This window comes from Thamnophis elegans, chromosome 5, assembly GCF_009769535.1.
Source record: "Thamnophis elegans isolate rThaEle1 chromosome 5, rThaEle1.pri, whole genome shotgun sequence".
NCBI classification, from domain to species: domain Eukaryota; kingdom Metazoa; phylum Chordata; class Lepidosauria; order Squamata; family Colubridae; genus Thamnophis; species Thamnophis elegans.
Genome location: NC_045545.1, coordinates 91,535,859 through 91,553,675, shown reverse-complemented (window position 1 = coordinate 91,553,675; position 17,817 = coordinate 91,535,859). Strand labels below are relative to the sequence as shown.

The 17,817-nt window shown below is 45.7% G+C and overlaps 1 protein-coding gene across 1 annotated transcript in view; it reads right to left on the bottom strand.

Annotated features, from left to right (window-relative positions):
* The window catches only part of SLCO4A1 (solute carrier organic anion transporter family member 4A1), a 34,726-nt gene extending 33,414 nt beyond the window's left edge, over window positions 1–1,312 (bottom strand). Inside the window, exon 1 of the mRNA XM_032219025.1 lies at window positions 499–1,312. Within this exon, the coding sequence (XP_032074916.1) occupies window positions 499–1,312 (814 nt within the window). The remainder of the gene's footprint in view (window positions 1–498) is intronic.
* Between the last annotated feature and the right edge of the window lie 16,505 nt (window positions 1,313–17,817).

The window sequence follows — 17,817 nt, the reverse complement described above, 5'->3', positions numbered from 1 at the left end:
ACAGACGGGAGGGATAGATGGATGGATGGATGGATGGATGGATAGATGATAGATAGATAGATAGATAGATAGATAGATAGATAGATAGATAGATAGATAGATAGGCAGATAGGCAGATAGACAGACGGATGGGATGGATGGATGGACAGACACACAATCAATAAAATAGATAGATGACAGATAGCAATAGCAATTATATACCACTTTACAGTGCTTTACAGCCCTCTCTAAACAGTTTACAGAATCAGCCTATTGCCCTTAACAATTGGGGTCCTCATTTGACCCACCTCGGTAGGATGGAAGGCTGAGTCAACCTTGAGCCTCGTGAGATTTGAACTGCCAAATTGCAGGCAGTTGGTAGTCACAAGAAGTAGCCTGCAGTACTGCACTCTAACCACTGCGCCACCATGGCTCATAGATAGATAGTTAGATAGATAAATAATAAATAAAATGGTATCCTCCTATCCATTCCATCATTCTGTAGACTGCAGAACTTACCAATATACACAGGAGAATAGTTGGACTTGACATTTTCATCCAGATAGGTCACCCCAAGGGTGTAGAGTGGCGTTGCTCCAATCCCATGTAGAAACTGTCCGAGCATGAAGACAAACTGATAATTAGAGAGGGTGGAGACACTTTCTGAACACAACGCGCTTTGATTGGAGGAGCACGTGCCAACCTCCTCTGAAAAAGGGACTTCGTATTGGCTGGTGGTGAAGTGAGGCAGGGCAAAAATGAGGGAGCCAATCCCCATGATCAAAACTCCCCAGCCCAGCCACCGCGGTTTATGCCCGTTGCCCCCAAAGTAACTGACGAACGTCAAACACACGCAGGCTGCAATGTCGTAGGAGCTGGCAATCAACCCACTTTGGTAGCTCTGGAGGTCGAAGCGCCGCTCGATCGACGTAATGACGGTGTTGACAAAGCCGTTGACGGTCATGCCTTGCAGGAAGGAAGCCACACACAGGAAGAAGAGGACTCCTTTGGGGGTGTTGAAAAACTGTAAACAACTTGGGGTGAAGCCGCCCCACCCGCACACCAGGACTTCCCGCTCGGTGGCGACATATTTGATGCCGCTGCTGAACCCGTTTTCGTTGGGGGATGTCGCCTCACAGAGAGGCTTCATGCAGGAATCCGAAGGACTGTTTGTGTTGGAGTAGAACGCCCCATTGCTCAAAGGAGTGGGGCAGGATTCCTGAGGACTGGGGCTGTCAAAAGGAGGGCTGTTCTCCGAGGAATTGGGTGCATTGGAGAAAATAAGCTTGTGGGTACAGTGGTAGCCATTTTCCCCCACCATCTTGTGAGACATTTCCATCCAGTTGAGGTTCTCAGATGTCTGTCTGTCTGTCTGTCTGTCTGTCTCGTTTGTCCTTCCTCAAGCGGGTTTGGATCCTTCTGGTGGTGGGCTGAAATCTTGGTCTTCAGAAGGAAGGATTTTGTAGGAAATAGGTAAATTAATAGACGGGCCAAGGAGACATCGTGGAACACTTCATTCTGGGGGGGAAAAAAGAACAGAAGAGAAATCAGCAGAAAGTCCTAGAATATCAGTCTTCCAGTTCTTGTGGGACCATCACACAGAAGAGGGGATTAACGTATTTTCCAAAGCACCAGAGGGCAGGACAAGAAGTAATGGGTGGAAGCCAGTGGTGGGATTTGAATTCCTTTACTACCGTTTCTGTGGACGTGGCTTGGTGGACATGGCAGGGGAAGGATACTGCAAAATCTCCATTCCCTCCCTATCAGCTGGGACTCGGGAGGCAGAGAATAGATGGGGGCAGGGCCAGTCAGAGGTGGTATTTTCCGGTTCTCCGAACTACTCAAACTTTCTGCCTTCAGTTGTCCAGAACTGGTCAGAACCTTCTGAATGCCACCTCTGGTGGAAGCCTGTCAGGGAGAGATGCAACCCAGAATTGAGGAGAAATTTCCTGACAGTGCAAACAATTAATCAGTGGAATAGCTTGCCTCCAGAAGTTGTGGGTGCTCCATCACTGGAGGTTTTCAAGAATAGACTGAGCAACCATTTGAATGGAATGGTATACAGTCTTTCACCTTGAACAGGGGATTGAACCATCCTTTGCTACCAAATATATAAATCATGCATCAATGTTGTAGCTGTTTCTTTAAAGCATACTGTAAAATATGATTGGTTGCTGTTTTCCCCACTCGTTCATAAGAGGGAGCCAGAATGACTATTAGTTCTCTCTCTGTTCGTTAGATGCTGGGCTGATCTGATCTGATCTGAGTGTTTTGGAAGCTGGCTGTTGGAAAGTGCCGTGAGCTATTGTAAGTTTTGCAACTGCTAGCAAACTTGGAGTACTGAGCTGATTATATGATACTAGACTATGTTATTTGGATTATCCCTTAACTGAAAGATGTTGATGACTGACTGTCTTATCCGTGTATGACTTGGACTGTTTGATGGACTCTGATACCTCTATTTCTACGAAAGTAAAAGCCTATTTAAACTGCAATGTCTCTGTATGCTGGTTTGTGTGTTCTCCAACACAACTCTCACAATGCTTCTCTGAACGTATTCGTTCTCCCAACGGGGAGCTTACCTAACACTCTCCAAGGGGCCTTCCAGCCCTATGATTCTATGTTCTAAGTAACACTCCTGTTTATTATATAGAAATCTCAACATGTTCTCTGATGGCCCAGTTCTGCTTGAACACATGACCTACTTTGGATCCTGACTATGTCTGAGCTCTTTGTGGATGGCCTGAGAAAGCAAGTCATCGTGTCCCTTTCCATCATCCAAAACGTGGTCAACATGAAGAGTCAAGGGTATCTGTATGGCTGTTCGATTGACTGTTTGGTCATCTGCTATCATGGCCAACACCCTCATGTCAGAAGCGCCATATCAAGACCACTAAGTTCATTTGGACAGCAACCATTTTCTGGGGTCTCTCAACCTCTACAAAGGAGGCAGAGAAGTTGTCAATTCCTAGCTCTTGGTTTTGGTCTCCAAGAGGGTGAAAAAGATTCAAAATACAGAATAGAATCCAAAATAAGAGAGTTGGAAAGGACCACGGAGGTCTTCTAGTCCAACTCCCTGCTCAAGCAGGAGAACTTATACCACTCCATATAAATAGCTATCCAATCTCTTCTTAAAAACCTCCAGGGACGGAGTATCCACAATTTCCGGAGGCAAGTTGTTTCATTCATTAATTGTTCTTTTTTCATGTTTTATTTTTTTGTTTATATTACTTTTCATTTCCATCAAACAGTGCGTGATCTGGATACAGTTATTTGAACAGTCATAACCCACATATTTATTATATTTGTCACAATAATGTTAATAATATAACTATATATTAATATAATTGCAATAATACATAACATCTTCATCATCAAATTCTTTCCATGTTAACATTTCCTTTTTTTTATATCTCCTCCTTTCTAACTTCTGTTTCTATTGTCTAACCATTGATAGAATACATCCCACATCAAAAAATATTCAGTTTCTTCTTTATCCTTAATAAGTGTTAATCTGTCCATTTCTGCGCATTCTAATATTTTCTTAATTACACTCTCATGTGATGGAATCTCATCATTTTTCCATTGTTGTGCAAATACAATTCTGGCTGTGATTAATATATATGGCGTAGTGGTTAAATGCAGCACTGCAGGCTACTTCAGCTGACTGCAGTTCTGCAGTTCGGCTGTTCAAATCTCACTGGCTCAGGGTTGACTCAGCCCTCCATCCTTCCGAGGTGGGTAAAATAAGGACCCGGATTGTTGTTGGGGGCAATATGCTGACTCTGTAAACCGCTTAGAGAGGGCTGAAAACCCTATGAAACGGTATATAAGTCTAACTGCTATTGCTATTGCTATTATCATATTTTTCCGGTAGGATGCCCAACAAAAATATCTCTGGTTTCAAGTCTATATGCTGCTTTTCCAACCAAGGATGTATTTTCATCCAATATTTTTTAGCTTTTGGACAAATCCACCACATATGATAGTATGAACCCAATGGTTGATTACACTTCCAACATTTGGCAGATCTATCTTTATACATTTTGGTCAATCTTGCAGGTGTTAAATGCCATCTATAAAACGTTTTGTATCAATTTTCTTTATATGCAGTTGACATAGTTAATTTAATGTTTCTATCCCACAGGTTCTGCCATTTATCTAATTCTATTGCCTATTCAAAGTTTTTAGCTCAGGCAGACACTGTCTCCTATACCTGCTCACTTTCAAGTTTAATACTTAGTATATAACAATATAATTTCCTTATCAGTTTATCATCTGTTCCAGTTAATAGCTGGTCTAATTCTGTTACCGTATATACTCGAGTATAAGCCGAGTTTTTCAGCCCACTTTTTGGGCTGAAAAAAGCCGGCTCGGCTTATACTCGAGTCTACAACTGGATCCGGCAGTGCTGTTGCCTGTTGGAGGAGGAGGGGATTCCTTCCTGCGAGACCCCGTCCAGAAAAATGCGGGGAGCGGCAGCGGAGCCCCGGGGCTGCTTCTGCTCCATCTGCTGGACTGTTTCCTCGCCTGCCCGCCCGCCCGCTCATTCATTCCGTTTCCTAGCCTGCCTGGCCACTTATTCGTTTCGTTTCCCTCCCCTGCCTGCCCCCTCGTTCATTCCATTTCCTAGCCTGCCAGGGGAAGGATACTATGAAATCCCCCAAATCCTCCCCACTCCAGGGATAGGATACTATGAAAGCCCCAGGATCTCTTGTCTTGCTGGGCAGTCTGCGCCAGCCATTCCCTCTCCTCTGTTAACTCCCTTCCATTCCACGTCCGAGTCAAAGGACGGCCGGTGGCTGCTGGACCTCCTGATGGGCCAGAGGTCTGTCTGTCTGTCTGGATGTTTGTCTGGATGTGTCTGTGTATGCGCGTGTAGTCCGCTGACTTCCACGCAGGTGAGCCGCTGCAAGCCTCCCAAACGTGACAGGCTCCCAGCTTGGGTGGAAGAGTTTGACGCCCTTCCCGGCTTTGCTCTCCTTCGGGGTTAGAATCGGAACCCGAGGATGCCGGGTTCCAGTCGCCCCGGCGTCCGAACCGAGAGTTGCCCGGCGAAGTTCCTCGGTGGGAACTCCGGCCGCTGCCCACCCGTGGGGAGAGAGGGAAGAGCCCCGAGCGAGCCGCCTCGGTTTGGCAACCAAACCTATCCAGCCTTTTACCTCCCGTCCCCCCGCCCGCCCGCTCGCAGCCCCCTCCCCGGGCTGGCGCCAACTCCTCCCCGTGCCCGGCCTCCAGCTGAGGCAAGTCGGTGTCTCTTTAAGCTAGAGAGAGGAGGGGAGGGAAGGCAGGGACCAGCCGGCTGACAATGGGCCGGAGCGGCTGAGTTGGAGCAAATTCCGCGGCGGAGGCGGCGTCCCAGCTCCAGCGGCTCCGAGGCGAGCGGCTTGGCCCTTCCGCTGGGCGCTCGGAGATGAAGGCGCGCTGGCGCTGAGTTGAGCGGCGAGCTTGCCGAGCGCGCGGCTCCGGGAAGCCCCCCTTCTCCTCCCTGCTGGAAGCCGAGCGAGCCCCGCCGCCCACGGACTCCTGCGGCCGCCCCAGGGCTCCGGGAGGCAGGACCCGGAGGCAGCCCAGCCCTGCCGCCGCCCCGCGCCCTCCACCCGCTGCACGAGAGGGGACCCCGCTTTCCCCTTGCCGGATGCGTCCCTGGCGGAGCTGAGCCATGCGGCGGAGGCTCCCGCTCTGGTTCCGGAGCTTGCTGTGCCTCTGGCCGGTCCTGGTGGGACCCGCGGCAGGTAAGAGGCACCGTCGAGCGCCTCGTACAATGATTTATGTATGAGGTTTAAGTGACTGAGACACACTCCTGGCTACGCAGCAATGTTATTTCTGACTTAGTATACTATGAAATCCCCCAAATCCTCCCCACTCCAGGGGAAGGATACTATGAAATCCCCCAAATCCTCCCCACTCCAGGGGAAGGATACTATGAAATCTACATTTCCTCCCCACTCCAGGGGAAGGATACTATGAAATCCACATTTCCTCCCCACTCCAGGGGAAGGATACTATGAAATCCCCCAAATCCTCCCCACTCCAGGGATAGGATACTATGAAAGCCACATTCCCGCCCCACTCCAGGGGTAGGATACTGCAAAATCCCCAATTCCTCCCCACTCCAGGGGAAGGATACTATGAAATCCCCAATTCCTCCCCACTCCAGGGGAGGAAATAAATATTCAAAAACATTATTGGTATCTATTTTTATTTTTGAAATTTACCGGTAGCTGCTGCATTTCCCATCCTAGGCTTATACTCGAGTCAATAACTTTTCCAGGTTTTTGTGGTAAAATTAGGTGCCTCGGCTTATATTCGGGTCGGCCTATACTCGAGTATATACGGTAACTCTTTTTTAAAAAAACCATACATATTAATATCTTTCTTAGAACAAGATTGTATCTGCATTTGTGACCACCACGTGATATCTATCCCTTGACTGCGAAGTTCCTGTTTAGTTTTTAGTTCCCCTTTTAGTTCCCCAATCATTAATTGTTCTCACTGTCAGGAAATTTCTCCTCAATTCTAGGTTGGATCTCTCTTTGATAAACTCCCACCTGTTACTTCTTCTCCTGCTCTCAGGTGTTTTGAAGAAGAGGTCAACCCTCTCTTCTCTGTGACAGCCCCTCAAATATTGGAAGACTGCTATCATCTCACCCCTGGTCAGGACCTGGAGCGAAAAGAAATCATTAGGGAATGTTTAGAGAGGTGAAGAATTGAGGCCTTTGAACTATGTTACTGGAGAAGACTCCTGCGAGTCCCTTGGACTGCAAGGTGGTCCCTTGGAGATAGTGACATATTTTATTTTCCTGGGCTCCAAGATCACCGCAGATGGGGACTGCAGCCAAGAAATTAAGAGATGCTTGCTCCTGGGGAGGAAAGCTATGGCAAATCTAGACTGCATATTAAAAAGCAGAGACATCACCCTGCTAACAAAAATGTGTATCATCAAGGCTATGGTTTTCCCAGTTGCAATGGATGGCTGTGAAGGTTGGACCATAAGGAAGGCTGGACACCAAAGAATTGAGGCCTTTGAACTATGGTTCTGGAGAAGACTCCCGAGAGTCCCTTGGACTGCAAGGTGATCAAACCAGTCAGTCCTAGAGGAGATTAACCCTGACTCCTCTTTAGAAGGCCAGATCCTGAAGATGAAACTCAAATACTTTGGCCACCTAATGAGAAGGAAGGACTCACTGGAGAAGAGCCTCATGCTGGGAACGACAGAGGGCAAAAGAAGAAGGGGACAACAGAGAATGAGGCGGCTGGATGGAGTCACCAAAGCAGAAGATGTGAGCTTAAATGAATTCCAGAGGATGATAGAGGGAAGGAAGGCCTGGAGGAACATTGTCCCTGGGGTCGTGATGGGTCGGACATGACTTCACAACTAACAACCAAACTATCCTAAATCTACTCTGGAAAGTCTTTCAGCATTTGGTGAAAGATGCAGGCTTAATCAGCACCAAAGAGCCCTAGGGACTTTGAAGCTAAAATTAAGTCCACTCACATACTAACCCACTTTATGACCTAATGAAAGGTTTTTGTTTGAACAGGGCTTTTGATCAGTAACAATTGATCTGCTGAAAGGAAATGACCATTTTTGCCTTGGTCCATTAGGATATTGAGAGGACAATCTTGATGGAACTTCACAATCTGTGTTGAATCAGAAGCTCTCCTGTAAAGCCCTAGTAAAACCACACCTAGAATAATGCATCCAGTTTTGCTCACTACACTACAAAAAAGATGTTGAGACTCTAGTCTACAAAGAGTGCAGAGAAGAGCAGCCAAGATGATTAGGAGACTGGGGACTAAAACATATGAAGAACGGTTACAGGAACTGGGCATGGCTAGTCTAGAGAAAAGGACTGGGGGGGGGGATGATAGCAGTGTTCCAATATTTGAGGGGCTGCCACAAAGAAGAGGGGATCAACCTATTCTCCAAAGCACCTGAAGGCAGAAGAAGACGTACTAGATGGAAGTTTATCAAAGAAATTGTTTTCAATAGGTAAATAAATACTTTTTAAAAAAATAAAATCAAAAAGTCATTTGAAAACTGAATGATGTATCAGAAAGCTAAATGTGTATTAGCCTGGAATGAATTGCTCTGAGTAATTAGTGCAAGCTTATGAAACATGCAAAACTCTTAGAATTATGAACGATAAAGAATCTACAGAAACATCATTATCTGCAAGACTATCATAGAAATGGCAGAGTTCCGTGAAAAATGATCCCTTGAGGGTGGATTCCTATTCAATATTTGCGTAGCTTATTTCCTGGAAAGCCCAACAAATCTTTCATTTATACCTTGAATAAAATGAATCCAGTTTTGCTCACCACATTACAAAAAAGATGTTGAGACTTTGGAAAAAGTGCAGAGAAGAGCAACTAAGGTGATTAAAGGCCTGGAGACAAACACATATGAAGAATGGCTCTGTAAGGTTTCCTAAAAATGCCCTAATTGATTCGTGAGTATCGAGCCAAGTTTCAATACAAAACTAGTAATTTATTAGGAGCATCACAGGCAAGATCTTTTCGCAGTCAGATCTAAGCTTTTTTTGATTTATAGTTGCACTTTACACCTGTCCCTCCCCTCCCCTCAGGCTGTGTCATAAATTACATTCCCCTATGAGATGCACCCCTCCCAAGCCTGCTGCAGTAATCTGAGATCCAACTTCAGCCGACAGTATGTGGAATGCACTCCCCCCCTTCTCTTACTATGACAACGTTGGGAGTTGACATTTTGCAGGAATTGGATTTGGCTAGTCTAGAGAAAAGAAGGACTAGGGGGGACATGATAGCAGTGTTCCAGTATTTGAGGGGCTGCCACAAAGAGGAGGGGGGGTCAATTTATTTTCCAAAGCATTAGAAGGCAAGACAAGAAACAATGGAGGGAAACTAATCAAGGAGAGAAGCAACCTGGAATTAAGGAGAAACTTCCTAACAGTGAGGACGATTAATTCGTGGAACAGCTCGCCACCAGAAGTTGTAGGTGACTCATCATTGGAGGTTTTTAAGTAGAGGCTGGACAGTCACTTCTCTGAAATGGTCTCCTGCTTAAGGAGTGACTCAGAAGTGGTATTCAGCCAGTTCTGACAGGTTCTGGAGAACCGATAGCAGAAATTTTGAGTAGTCTGGAGAAGCAGCAAATAGGCTGGCCGCGCCCCCGCTGCCTCCCAGCTGATCTTCTTTTGTTGCCCTGAACAGGAGAATGGAGCTGGAAAGCAGGTTAGTGTGGTGGTGGTGGGGGAATGGGGATTTTGCAGTATCCTTCCCCTGCCATGCCCACAAAGCCACGCCCACAAAACCAGTAGTAAAAAAAAATTGAATCCCACCACTGGGATTCACTGGGACTAGAAGACCTCCAAGGTCCCTTCCAGCTCTATTCTGTTTGATTGATTGATCGTAAATCTACTCTTGTGAGATGTGAAATCACTCAAAAATTTATTACTAACATTCGACCATGTTTAATTTGCCACTGCGGAGGCTTCATACCCACTTCTCTAAGTCCTCATTATGCTCGGTGAAGTAGGATGTCAAAAGGAAGATTACAACAACTCAAGGAATAGCTAAGAGAGTTTAAATTGGGTGAATCCAATTTACACTTTTATCTTTGAGCTTAGGGTAATATGCTCAATCGTTCCACTGTTCACAGGATAACATTTGGGGACAAGGAGACCATTGAGAGAAATCTTATTAAAACTGGTAACAATGAGGCAGCATGAAAGAGAAGTTGAAACAGAGAGAAGAAAAGCAGAGCCATTATGCTCTCAGTGCCAAGGTTTTCCTTCCTTCAGAAGTCGGAGATAATATTCATGTTTGGCTAAACTGGAATATCAAAATCCCCTCTGTTAATCCAGCTGCATAAATCGCTGCGACCTTATTCAGTTTAAACAAATGAGATATTAATAAGGGAGAATATTTGTAGCTCAGATTGACATGAGGGGTCCTTGGTACTCTCTGAGTTTGCTTTTTTCTTGCAGCTGTTTCGTTACCCAAACTAGGTAACATCATCAAGGCAGAGGTAGGTTGCTCTCGGTTCGGCCTGGTTCAGCCGAACTGGTAGTGGTGATTTGGCCTGTGTCACAGAACCGCCAGTGGCCCAGGCTGGCCACGCCCTCCCCCGAACCGATTCCTTAGTTTCTTCTGCCATCACTGGCATGTTTCTGCGCATGCGCAGAACAATTTTCAGTCAACTGAGCAAAGTGCGGTCAAAGTGAACTGCCACCAATTGGTACAGGAGCCCACCCCTGCATCAGGGCTAGAAGAGAAAGGTGTTTGTGAAGAGGAGGAGGAGGAAGAGAAGGACAACAACAACTGTGGGGTGCTTGATGCTCCCTGAGCTTGGTTGTTTTCTTGTAGATGCTTCATTAACCAAACTAGGTAACTGTCAAGGATTCAAATAGCATCCAATATAAAATCAGAGTCCGAGGCAAGAGATTCCTCAAAGTTCCAATTTATTAAGAGAGCCATGTCGGCACATCTGGGAAAACCCAAATCTTAAAGCTTCCCGATTTTCCCCACCCAGTTGAAAGTTCAAGATCCTGCCTCAACACCCACAAGTTCATCACATGGTCCAATCTTCCACTGCCATGAAGACAGATTCCTCCCATCCAGTTCCGGCCAGGTGCAGAGACAAAGATGACCTTGAATTTCTAAGAAGAATGTTATTATGGCTACATATCATCCCACTCAGTTATGAAATTCAATACCAGTTTTACTACCAGTTCTGTGGACATGGCTGGGTTGGCGAGATGTGGCTTGGTGGGTGTGGCTTGGTGGGCGTGACAGGGGAAGGATACTGCAAAATCTCCATTCCCACCCCACTCTGGGGCCAGACAGAGGTGGCATTTGGCGGTTCTCCAAACTACTCAAAATTTCCGTTACCGGTTCCCCAGAACCTGTCAGAACCTGCTGGATTTCACCCCTGACCCCACTACATATAATCCCCCCTCCCATTTTCCCACAGTAGAAAGTGTGGCAGGCCTGAAGTTCAAAAGGAAATGACAGTAACATCATTATCAGTAGTACTGATGATGTTACCTAGTTGGGTAATGAAACTTCTGCAAGAAAACAACCAAGCTCAGCAAGCACCAAGGAATCCTCCAGTCCTCCTCCTCCTCCTCCCCCCCTCGAAATCCCTCTCACAAGTATACTAGTCTTATTGAAAAACTTTTTTCAGTGTCATGGTAACTTTGAACAGCCACTCAACCGTTTTAAATTGAGGACTATCTGTATTATCCCTCCATTAATGCCCCTAACCCCTTAAAAGCAATAAGAATGGGATTTGCAGCTTATCTCTTGTTAAGAATGGTGTTAAGGTATTTCTAACAACCACAAAGCAATTTATTTTAAATAATAGCGCCATCGTAGCACTCTTAAGCTACCAATCCTGAAATTAAAAAAGAAAAGAAAGAAAGGATAAAAGCAGGCCTAAAAGGAGATTAAAGTATTTCAGCAGCCACTAAAAAGCGTTAAGTGAAACTGATCTAACAGTTCTTATCGCCAATCATGATCTATTTGTTGATGCCCTAGATAAGTACGTAGAACCTCAAATGAGATGTAGAACTTCAGATGCTTCCCTCTTCATGCTTCACTACAGCATTTTGGCAGCCACTACAATAATAGCAAAGGATTCAGAATCCATTTCTGGCTTGATTCCACAGGAATCCAATCAGGTTCTAAATGGAGTTTTACATCGGCACCATCAACACAACAGTCAGTTGTGGTTTTAAGGAAAAAGCAAAGCAGGTTGAAAAAGGGAGGGCATTGCATTTTACCGAAGCAAAAAACTCACTTGGGTGATTCCTCCCCCCCCCCCCCCCTGCTCTTCTCTTTCACTTTGCTTCGAGAAAGCTTTTTACACATTTGGAAATCACAGATAAAGCCCTGGAGTTATTTGAATCCATCTTTGGGGCAATCCTGCCAAAGTAAATTGAAGGTTGAAGAGTCAGCAGCCGTACTCAAGTCTCACCCTTTAATAAATAATATTGTACACAGAAACACTTAATGGGCTTTTAGTGACATCAGGACTGCATGGATGATACTTCATAGATTTGTTTGTGGGTAAGAGAATCTGGGATGAGTGTCTGTAATCTTAAACTCACTAAATGTGTTTAACTTGTGATATTTCCTTCCTTCCTTTGTTTCTGTCACTCCTTCCTCCTTTCCTTTCTCCTCCTACCTCCCCCTTTCATTCTTTCTTTCTCTTTCTCATTCTTTCTTTTTCTCCTTCCTTCCTTCTTCCTGTCTTCTCCTCCTCCTTCTTCCTCCTCCTCCATTTCTTTCCCTCTCTTTCATTCCTCCCTCCCTTCCTCTCTCTCTTTCTTTCTTTTTCTCCTTCCTTCTCTTTTTCTTTTTAATTCCTTCTTTCCTTCCTTCTCCTCCTCCCACTCCCTTTCACTTTCTTTCTTTCTTTTTCTTTTCTTTTTCTTTCTTTTTCTTCTTTTTCTTTTTCTCCTTCTTTCCTTTTCTTCCTCCTCCCTCTCCCTCCCTTCCCTTCTTTCTTTCCTTTCTCTCTCTCTCTCCTTCCTTCCTTCCTTCCTTCCCATTCATTCATTCATTCATTCATTCATTTTCCCCTCCATTTCATTTCACTTTTGGAATTAACTGGTTATCTTCCAAGTCCAATGTTTGATGCTCAAATCCCTCATACATTTTTTCTTCTAAAGCTATGCTAAGATTTCCCCCCCCCCCAAAAAAAAAGAAAAAGAAAGAAAGATTATCTTACTAAGTACAAGAATGGGAAACATTTTTTGCTACATATATCAGCATCAGGCTGAAAGTTTTGCACAAAATTTGTAAAGTGAAACATTTGCACAACGTCTTGACCTTGGTTAGTGACAGCCTAGGTTCTTTATAATGTTGCCGTTTTCTTTCGCATGCATGGCTTTACATGTTGTGTGAACTGACCCCATTTGGTTATTTTATGTTTGAATGCAGAGGGTAGATCCAGAAAACAGATTATTTCATCTCTTCTTTGTCTCAGGTCCCTAACCTTAAAAAAATGGGGAATCATAAGCAATTTTTCAGCCCGGGTCGGACAAACTGGTTGTAGCGGTGGTGGGAGGCTCCACCCACCTACCCAGAGACTTCTGCGCATGCGCAGGAGCACGCCGAACTGGTAGTAAACAAATTAGCAACCCATCACTGCACTGTATGCATCAGATGAATCAATTCTGGCTGAAGGAGATGATCTTGAAAGTAAGTTGGCATCAAGCTATTAGTTTATATTTCAGTGTGTTGTGCAAACATGGACAATTCGGTAAATTCAGAAAATCATTATATCCTTTAACTATAGGACTGCATTTTGTGTGAACAGGACTCCTGCCTTGGACACCGGAAAATCAAAACCAGTCAGATTAGATCACACAATGGGGTGAAACAATATCCTCACCAGAGGTGGTATTCAGCAGGTTCTGACCAGTTCTGGAGCACCGGAAGCAGAAACTTTGAGTAGTTCGGAGAACTGGTAAATACCACCTCTGGCTGGCCCCACCCCCATCTATTCTCTGCCTCCTGAGTCCCATCTGATCACGAGGGAATGGGGATTTTATAGTATCCTTCCCCTGGAGTGGGGAGGGAATAGTGATTTTACAGTATCCTTCCCCTGGAATGGGGAGGGAATGGAGATTTTGCAGTATCTTTCCCCTTGAGTGAAGAGGGAATGGAGATTTTACAGTATCCTTCCCCTGGAGTGGCGAGGGAATGGAGATTTTACAGTATCCTTCCCCTGGAGTGGCGAGGGAATGGAGATTTTACAGTATCCTTCCCCTGGAGTGGGGAGGGAATGGAGATTTTACAGTATCCTTCCCCTGGAGTGGGGAGGGAATGGAGATTTTACAGTATCCTTCCCCTGCCATGTCCACCAAGCCACGCCCATAGAACCGGTAGTAAACATTTTTGAATCCCCACCACTGATCCTCACCTTATTGTATGACAGCATTCCAAGCGTGACCCGTCAAAAGCGCGAACGTCATAAGCGCGCCGACAACACCGCGGCGCTAAAACCGCGATGTCAAAAGCGCACCGACAACAGCGCACCGACAACAGCGCGCCGACAGAAGCGCGATTTCATTTAAGGTAAGATTTACAGTTAGGTTTAGGGTTAGGGTTAGGGTTAGGGTTAGGGTTAGGTTTAGGGTTAGGGTTAGGTTTAGGGTTACGTTACAGCGCGCTTCTGTCGGCGCGCTTTTGTCGGCGCGCTTTAGGGCTAATTAGTCGCTCATTCGTTGCACGGTTTTGTCACCGCGCTTTAGACACCGCGGTTTAGTCTGGCGCGCTTTTGTTGTGCGCGCATTTGTGGTGGAACCCATTCCAAGAACTAATTTGAACTAATATTAAAGACTCCAAGTCCAGGAAGATTTGAGAGTTGACCACACCACGAAAATATTTAGGAAAAAAGAGGCAACAACTCCAAGAAGCCTCTGGAAAGGAGCTTTTGAGCTCAGAAATAATTTCCTGGTCCAAGAACAAAGAAATGAAAACATGGTCAAATGGAGGAGCCATTTCTTTCCAAGATAAAGGGCGAAAAAAGGAAGATTGTGTTACCATTGTAAGTCCAAATGTCTTGGCACTAAGAGCGGCTAATTTCCTGCCAGGAAAGAGACGGGCCATTAACAAATCAGCTGTCCAAGTTGGCAAGGGCAGCTGTCCCCAAGGGCAGGCTGGGGAATATGTTTCCTGGGAAATTGCAAATCCTTCAAAAGAGCTTTGGAGGCCATGAAATTGAGAACATTCTGCTGATCTGGCTGAAGGGCCCTCAATTGATGCCTCCTCTACATATGGGGACGTGGTGGCTCAGTGGCTAAGACACTGAGCTTGTCGATCAGAAAGGTCGGCAGTTCGGCAGTTTGAATCCCTAGTGCGGTGTAACGGAGTGAGCTCCTGTTACTTGTCCCAGCTTCTGCCAACCTAGCAGTTCGAAAGCACGTAAAAATGCAAGTAGAAAAATAGGAACCACCTTTGGTGGGAAAGTAAGAGCGTTCCGTGCACCTTCGACGTTTAGTCATGAGGATTCTGCAATGCTCATAAGTGTGAAAATAGACACAAGTCACTTTTTTTCAGTGGTGTTGTAATTTCTTCTTTTTTTTTAATCATTAAAATATTTTTATTTTCCATTTTTCATTTTCATACAGTCACATATATACTGTGCATAACCGGGGCCATACAACATTAAACAATAATCACAGCAATTCCTCTTGTCAACAATACCCCCAGAAATATAAATAAAATAAAACTCAAACTCAAATAGAAACCCAATATACCTCTTCCACTCTCCATACACCTCTTCCTTCCACCCCCCTCCAACTTACTATCTTAGTGGTGTTGTAATTTCAAATGACCAGTAAATGAATGGTTGTAAATCAAGAACTACCTGTATACATTGCGGTGTATTACAGTCAGAGTAATAGAGTCAGAGGGACACAGTGGCTCGTGGCTAAGATGCTGAGCTTGTCGATCAGAAAGGTTGGCAGTTCGGCGGTTCGAATCCCTAGCATCACGTAATGAAGTGAGCTCCTGTTACTTGTCCCAGCTTCTGCCAACGTAGCTGTTCAAAAGCATGTAAAAATGCAAGTAGAAAAATAGGAACCACCTTTGGTGGGAAGGTAGCAGCGTTCCGTGCGTCTTCAGCATTTAGTCATGCCAGCCACATGACCACAGAGACCTCTTCGGACAGCGCTAGGTCTTCGGCTTTGAAACAGAGATGAACAGCGCCCCCTAGAGTTGGGAATGATTAGCACGTATGTGCGAGGGAAACCTTTACCTTTACCTACATATTTGTGATGACCAGAGGCAAGGCACGAAGGCAACACAATCAGCTGATAGTTCAAACTCCCTTTTATTGCTCCAACTTTTGCTCAGACACACACATACCTCCAGCAGCCTGTGGCTGTGAGTAGTAACGCTGTTAGCACAACGGTTTCAAGGCAAGAATTCCAGCAAGGCAAGAGAACAAGGCAATGAATCCCGCAAGCGAAGGAACAAGGCAATGATAAGGCAAGAAGTGCAGTGAACTCCAGACATCGACAACAGCACACAAAATTCCACAAATTCAGTGTTTGTTCCCAACAAGCACCCCTCTCCACAGTGTCTCTTTAAGTCTCAGTCGCCAGGTGTTCCTTGTGACAATGGGGTGGGGTGTGCTCCTCCCGAGTTGTCGTGCCTTCCTGCGCTGTTCCTGCCTTCTCTCCACTCTCCGTGCTGGGGGATCAGGAGTGGATGGTCCTTGTTCTTCACCTGAGCTCCATTGTTCCTCATCTCCACTGCCTGTCCTCTCTTCCCCCCTCTCTTGGTCGTTCTGCCCATTCTTTCCCGCTGGCAAACAGTCCCAAGCCCAAGGGACCTGGGGTTGCCTCATCCTGTCCTTCCCATGTTTCTCCAAAGCCAATGAGGCTGCCCCCTCAACCTGTTGGCCCCAGCTCTGGCTCATCCTCCTGTGCAGACTCAGGCTCCGTGACATTATTGTTGTTTCACCTCTTAGTCATCATCTCTGCTTACTTAGACCTACCAAGGGAAGATAGGCTTGTGATCCAGCGGGGTCACAAAGCAGAAGGTATGGACAGAGCTCAGTGGGGTAGGGTAGGTGTTCTGGCCCAGCAGGAGCTGTTGGAGCTGCCAATGGACTCCAATAGTGAGGGACCCTATGAGTTGGCTCTGGAAGATGTGGAGGACCCTGGGCAGGGTTCAGACTCTGAGCAGGGACCAGAGAGGCTGGTTGGCCACCATGAGGTGCCTGAGGCATGGAGCAGTGGTGAAGATCAAAGGGAGTTTGTCCCTGACACCTGGCAGAGGAGGGCAGAGAAACGAAGGCAGCAATTACGGAGACAGACTCATAGGAGATAATCAGGCCCAGGTGGTTGTGGTTTGGCTCCTCCCAAGAGGGTATATAAGAAGAGACTTTGGGAGGAGATCTTTTGCAGGACACAACCATTTATACCAAGCTGGATAAACTCTTGTGTGTATTGTATCTCTTATCTGTGGGCGTCTGGGTTGCTGCCAACGTCTTGTCTGTAAGTAATTACTGTGAATAAAGTGTGGCTAACAGTAAGCTTGTGTCAGTGTTACTCACCGGACCGGGGGGGGGAGGTGTCAGAACAGGTACGGTAGGGCTGCAGGCAGTTATGGTGTTGGACCTGAATCAAGGAGACCCAGCCATGGAAAACTACAATTGTCACCTTCAAAGCCTTATGTGGCCTGGGATCAAGTTATTTCAAGGGTGGGGTTTTCCCCCTCTTTTCCCCAGTTTGTTTTAGTTATCAAAATATAAAACATAAAATACAAAAATACAAAGGGAAAAAAAGAAAATAATGGGAAAATATGAGACGAAAGGGGGGAGAAAAGTAGGATAGAAGGAGAAAAAATGATGCCTTCCAACTCCTTTTGGTTCAGTAGAATTAGGTAATTGCAGCCTCAGCTTGATTCAGACAAACATGACCCCACACGGCCCAATGGGAGTCTGACTACAGCCAATAGAATACATGCCCTTGCCACAGGAACAGGAAGCTCAAAGGGCAAGGCCCAAGAGAAGATATAAATAACCCTCACTCTCCACTCTATGTGCTCAGCTGCCCAGGGCCTCAAACTCATGTGGTCCTCTTCAATAAACCATCTTTCCAATCAGCCTCCATGCTTCCATGCCTTTCTCTCCACTTTAAAAAAAAACGAATTAAATAAAATTTAAAAAAATTAAAATTGTGCCTGCTCAGGCAAAGGAACTGCCAATCTCCACTTCCTGTGTTCTACCTTTTTCGAGGTGCTTCTTCGTGGGCCAATACAAGAATGCACCAGATTTATCTTAAAACTGGGGCATGTCTGCAGCCTCTTGTGTGTTCTTGAGGACTTCTTGTA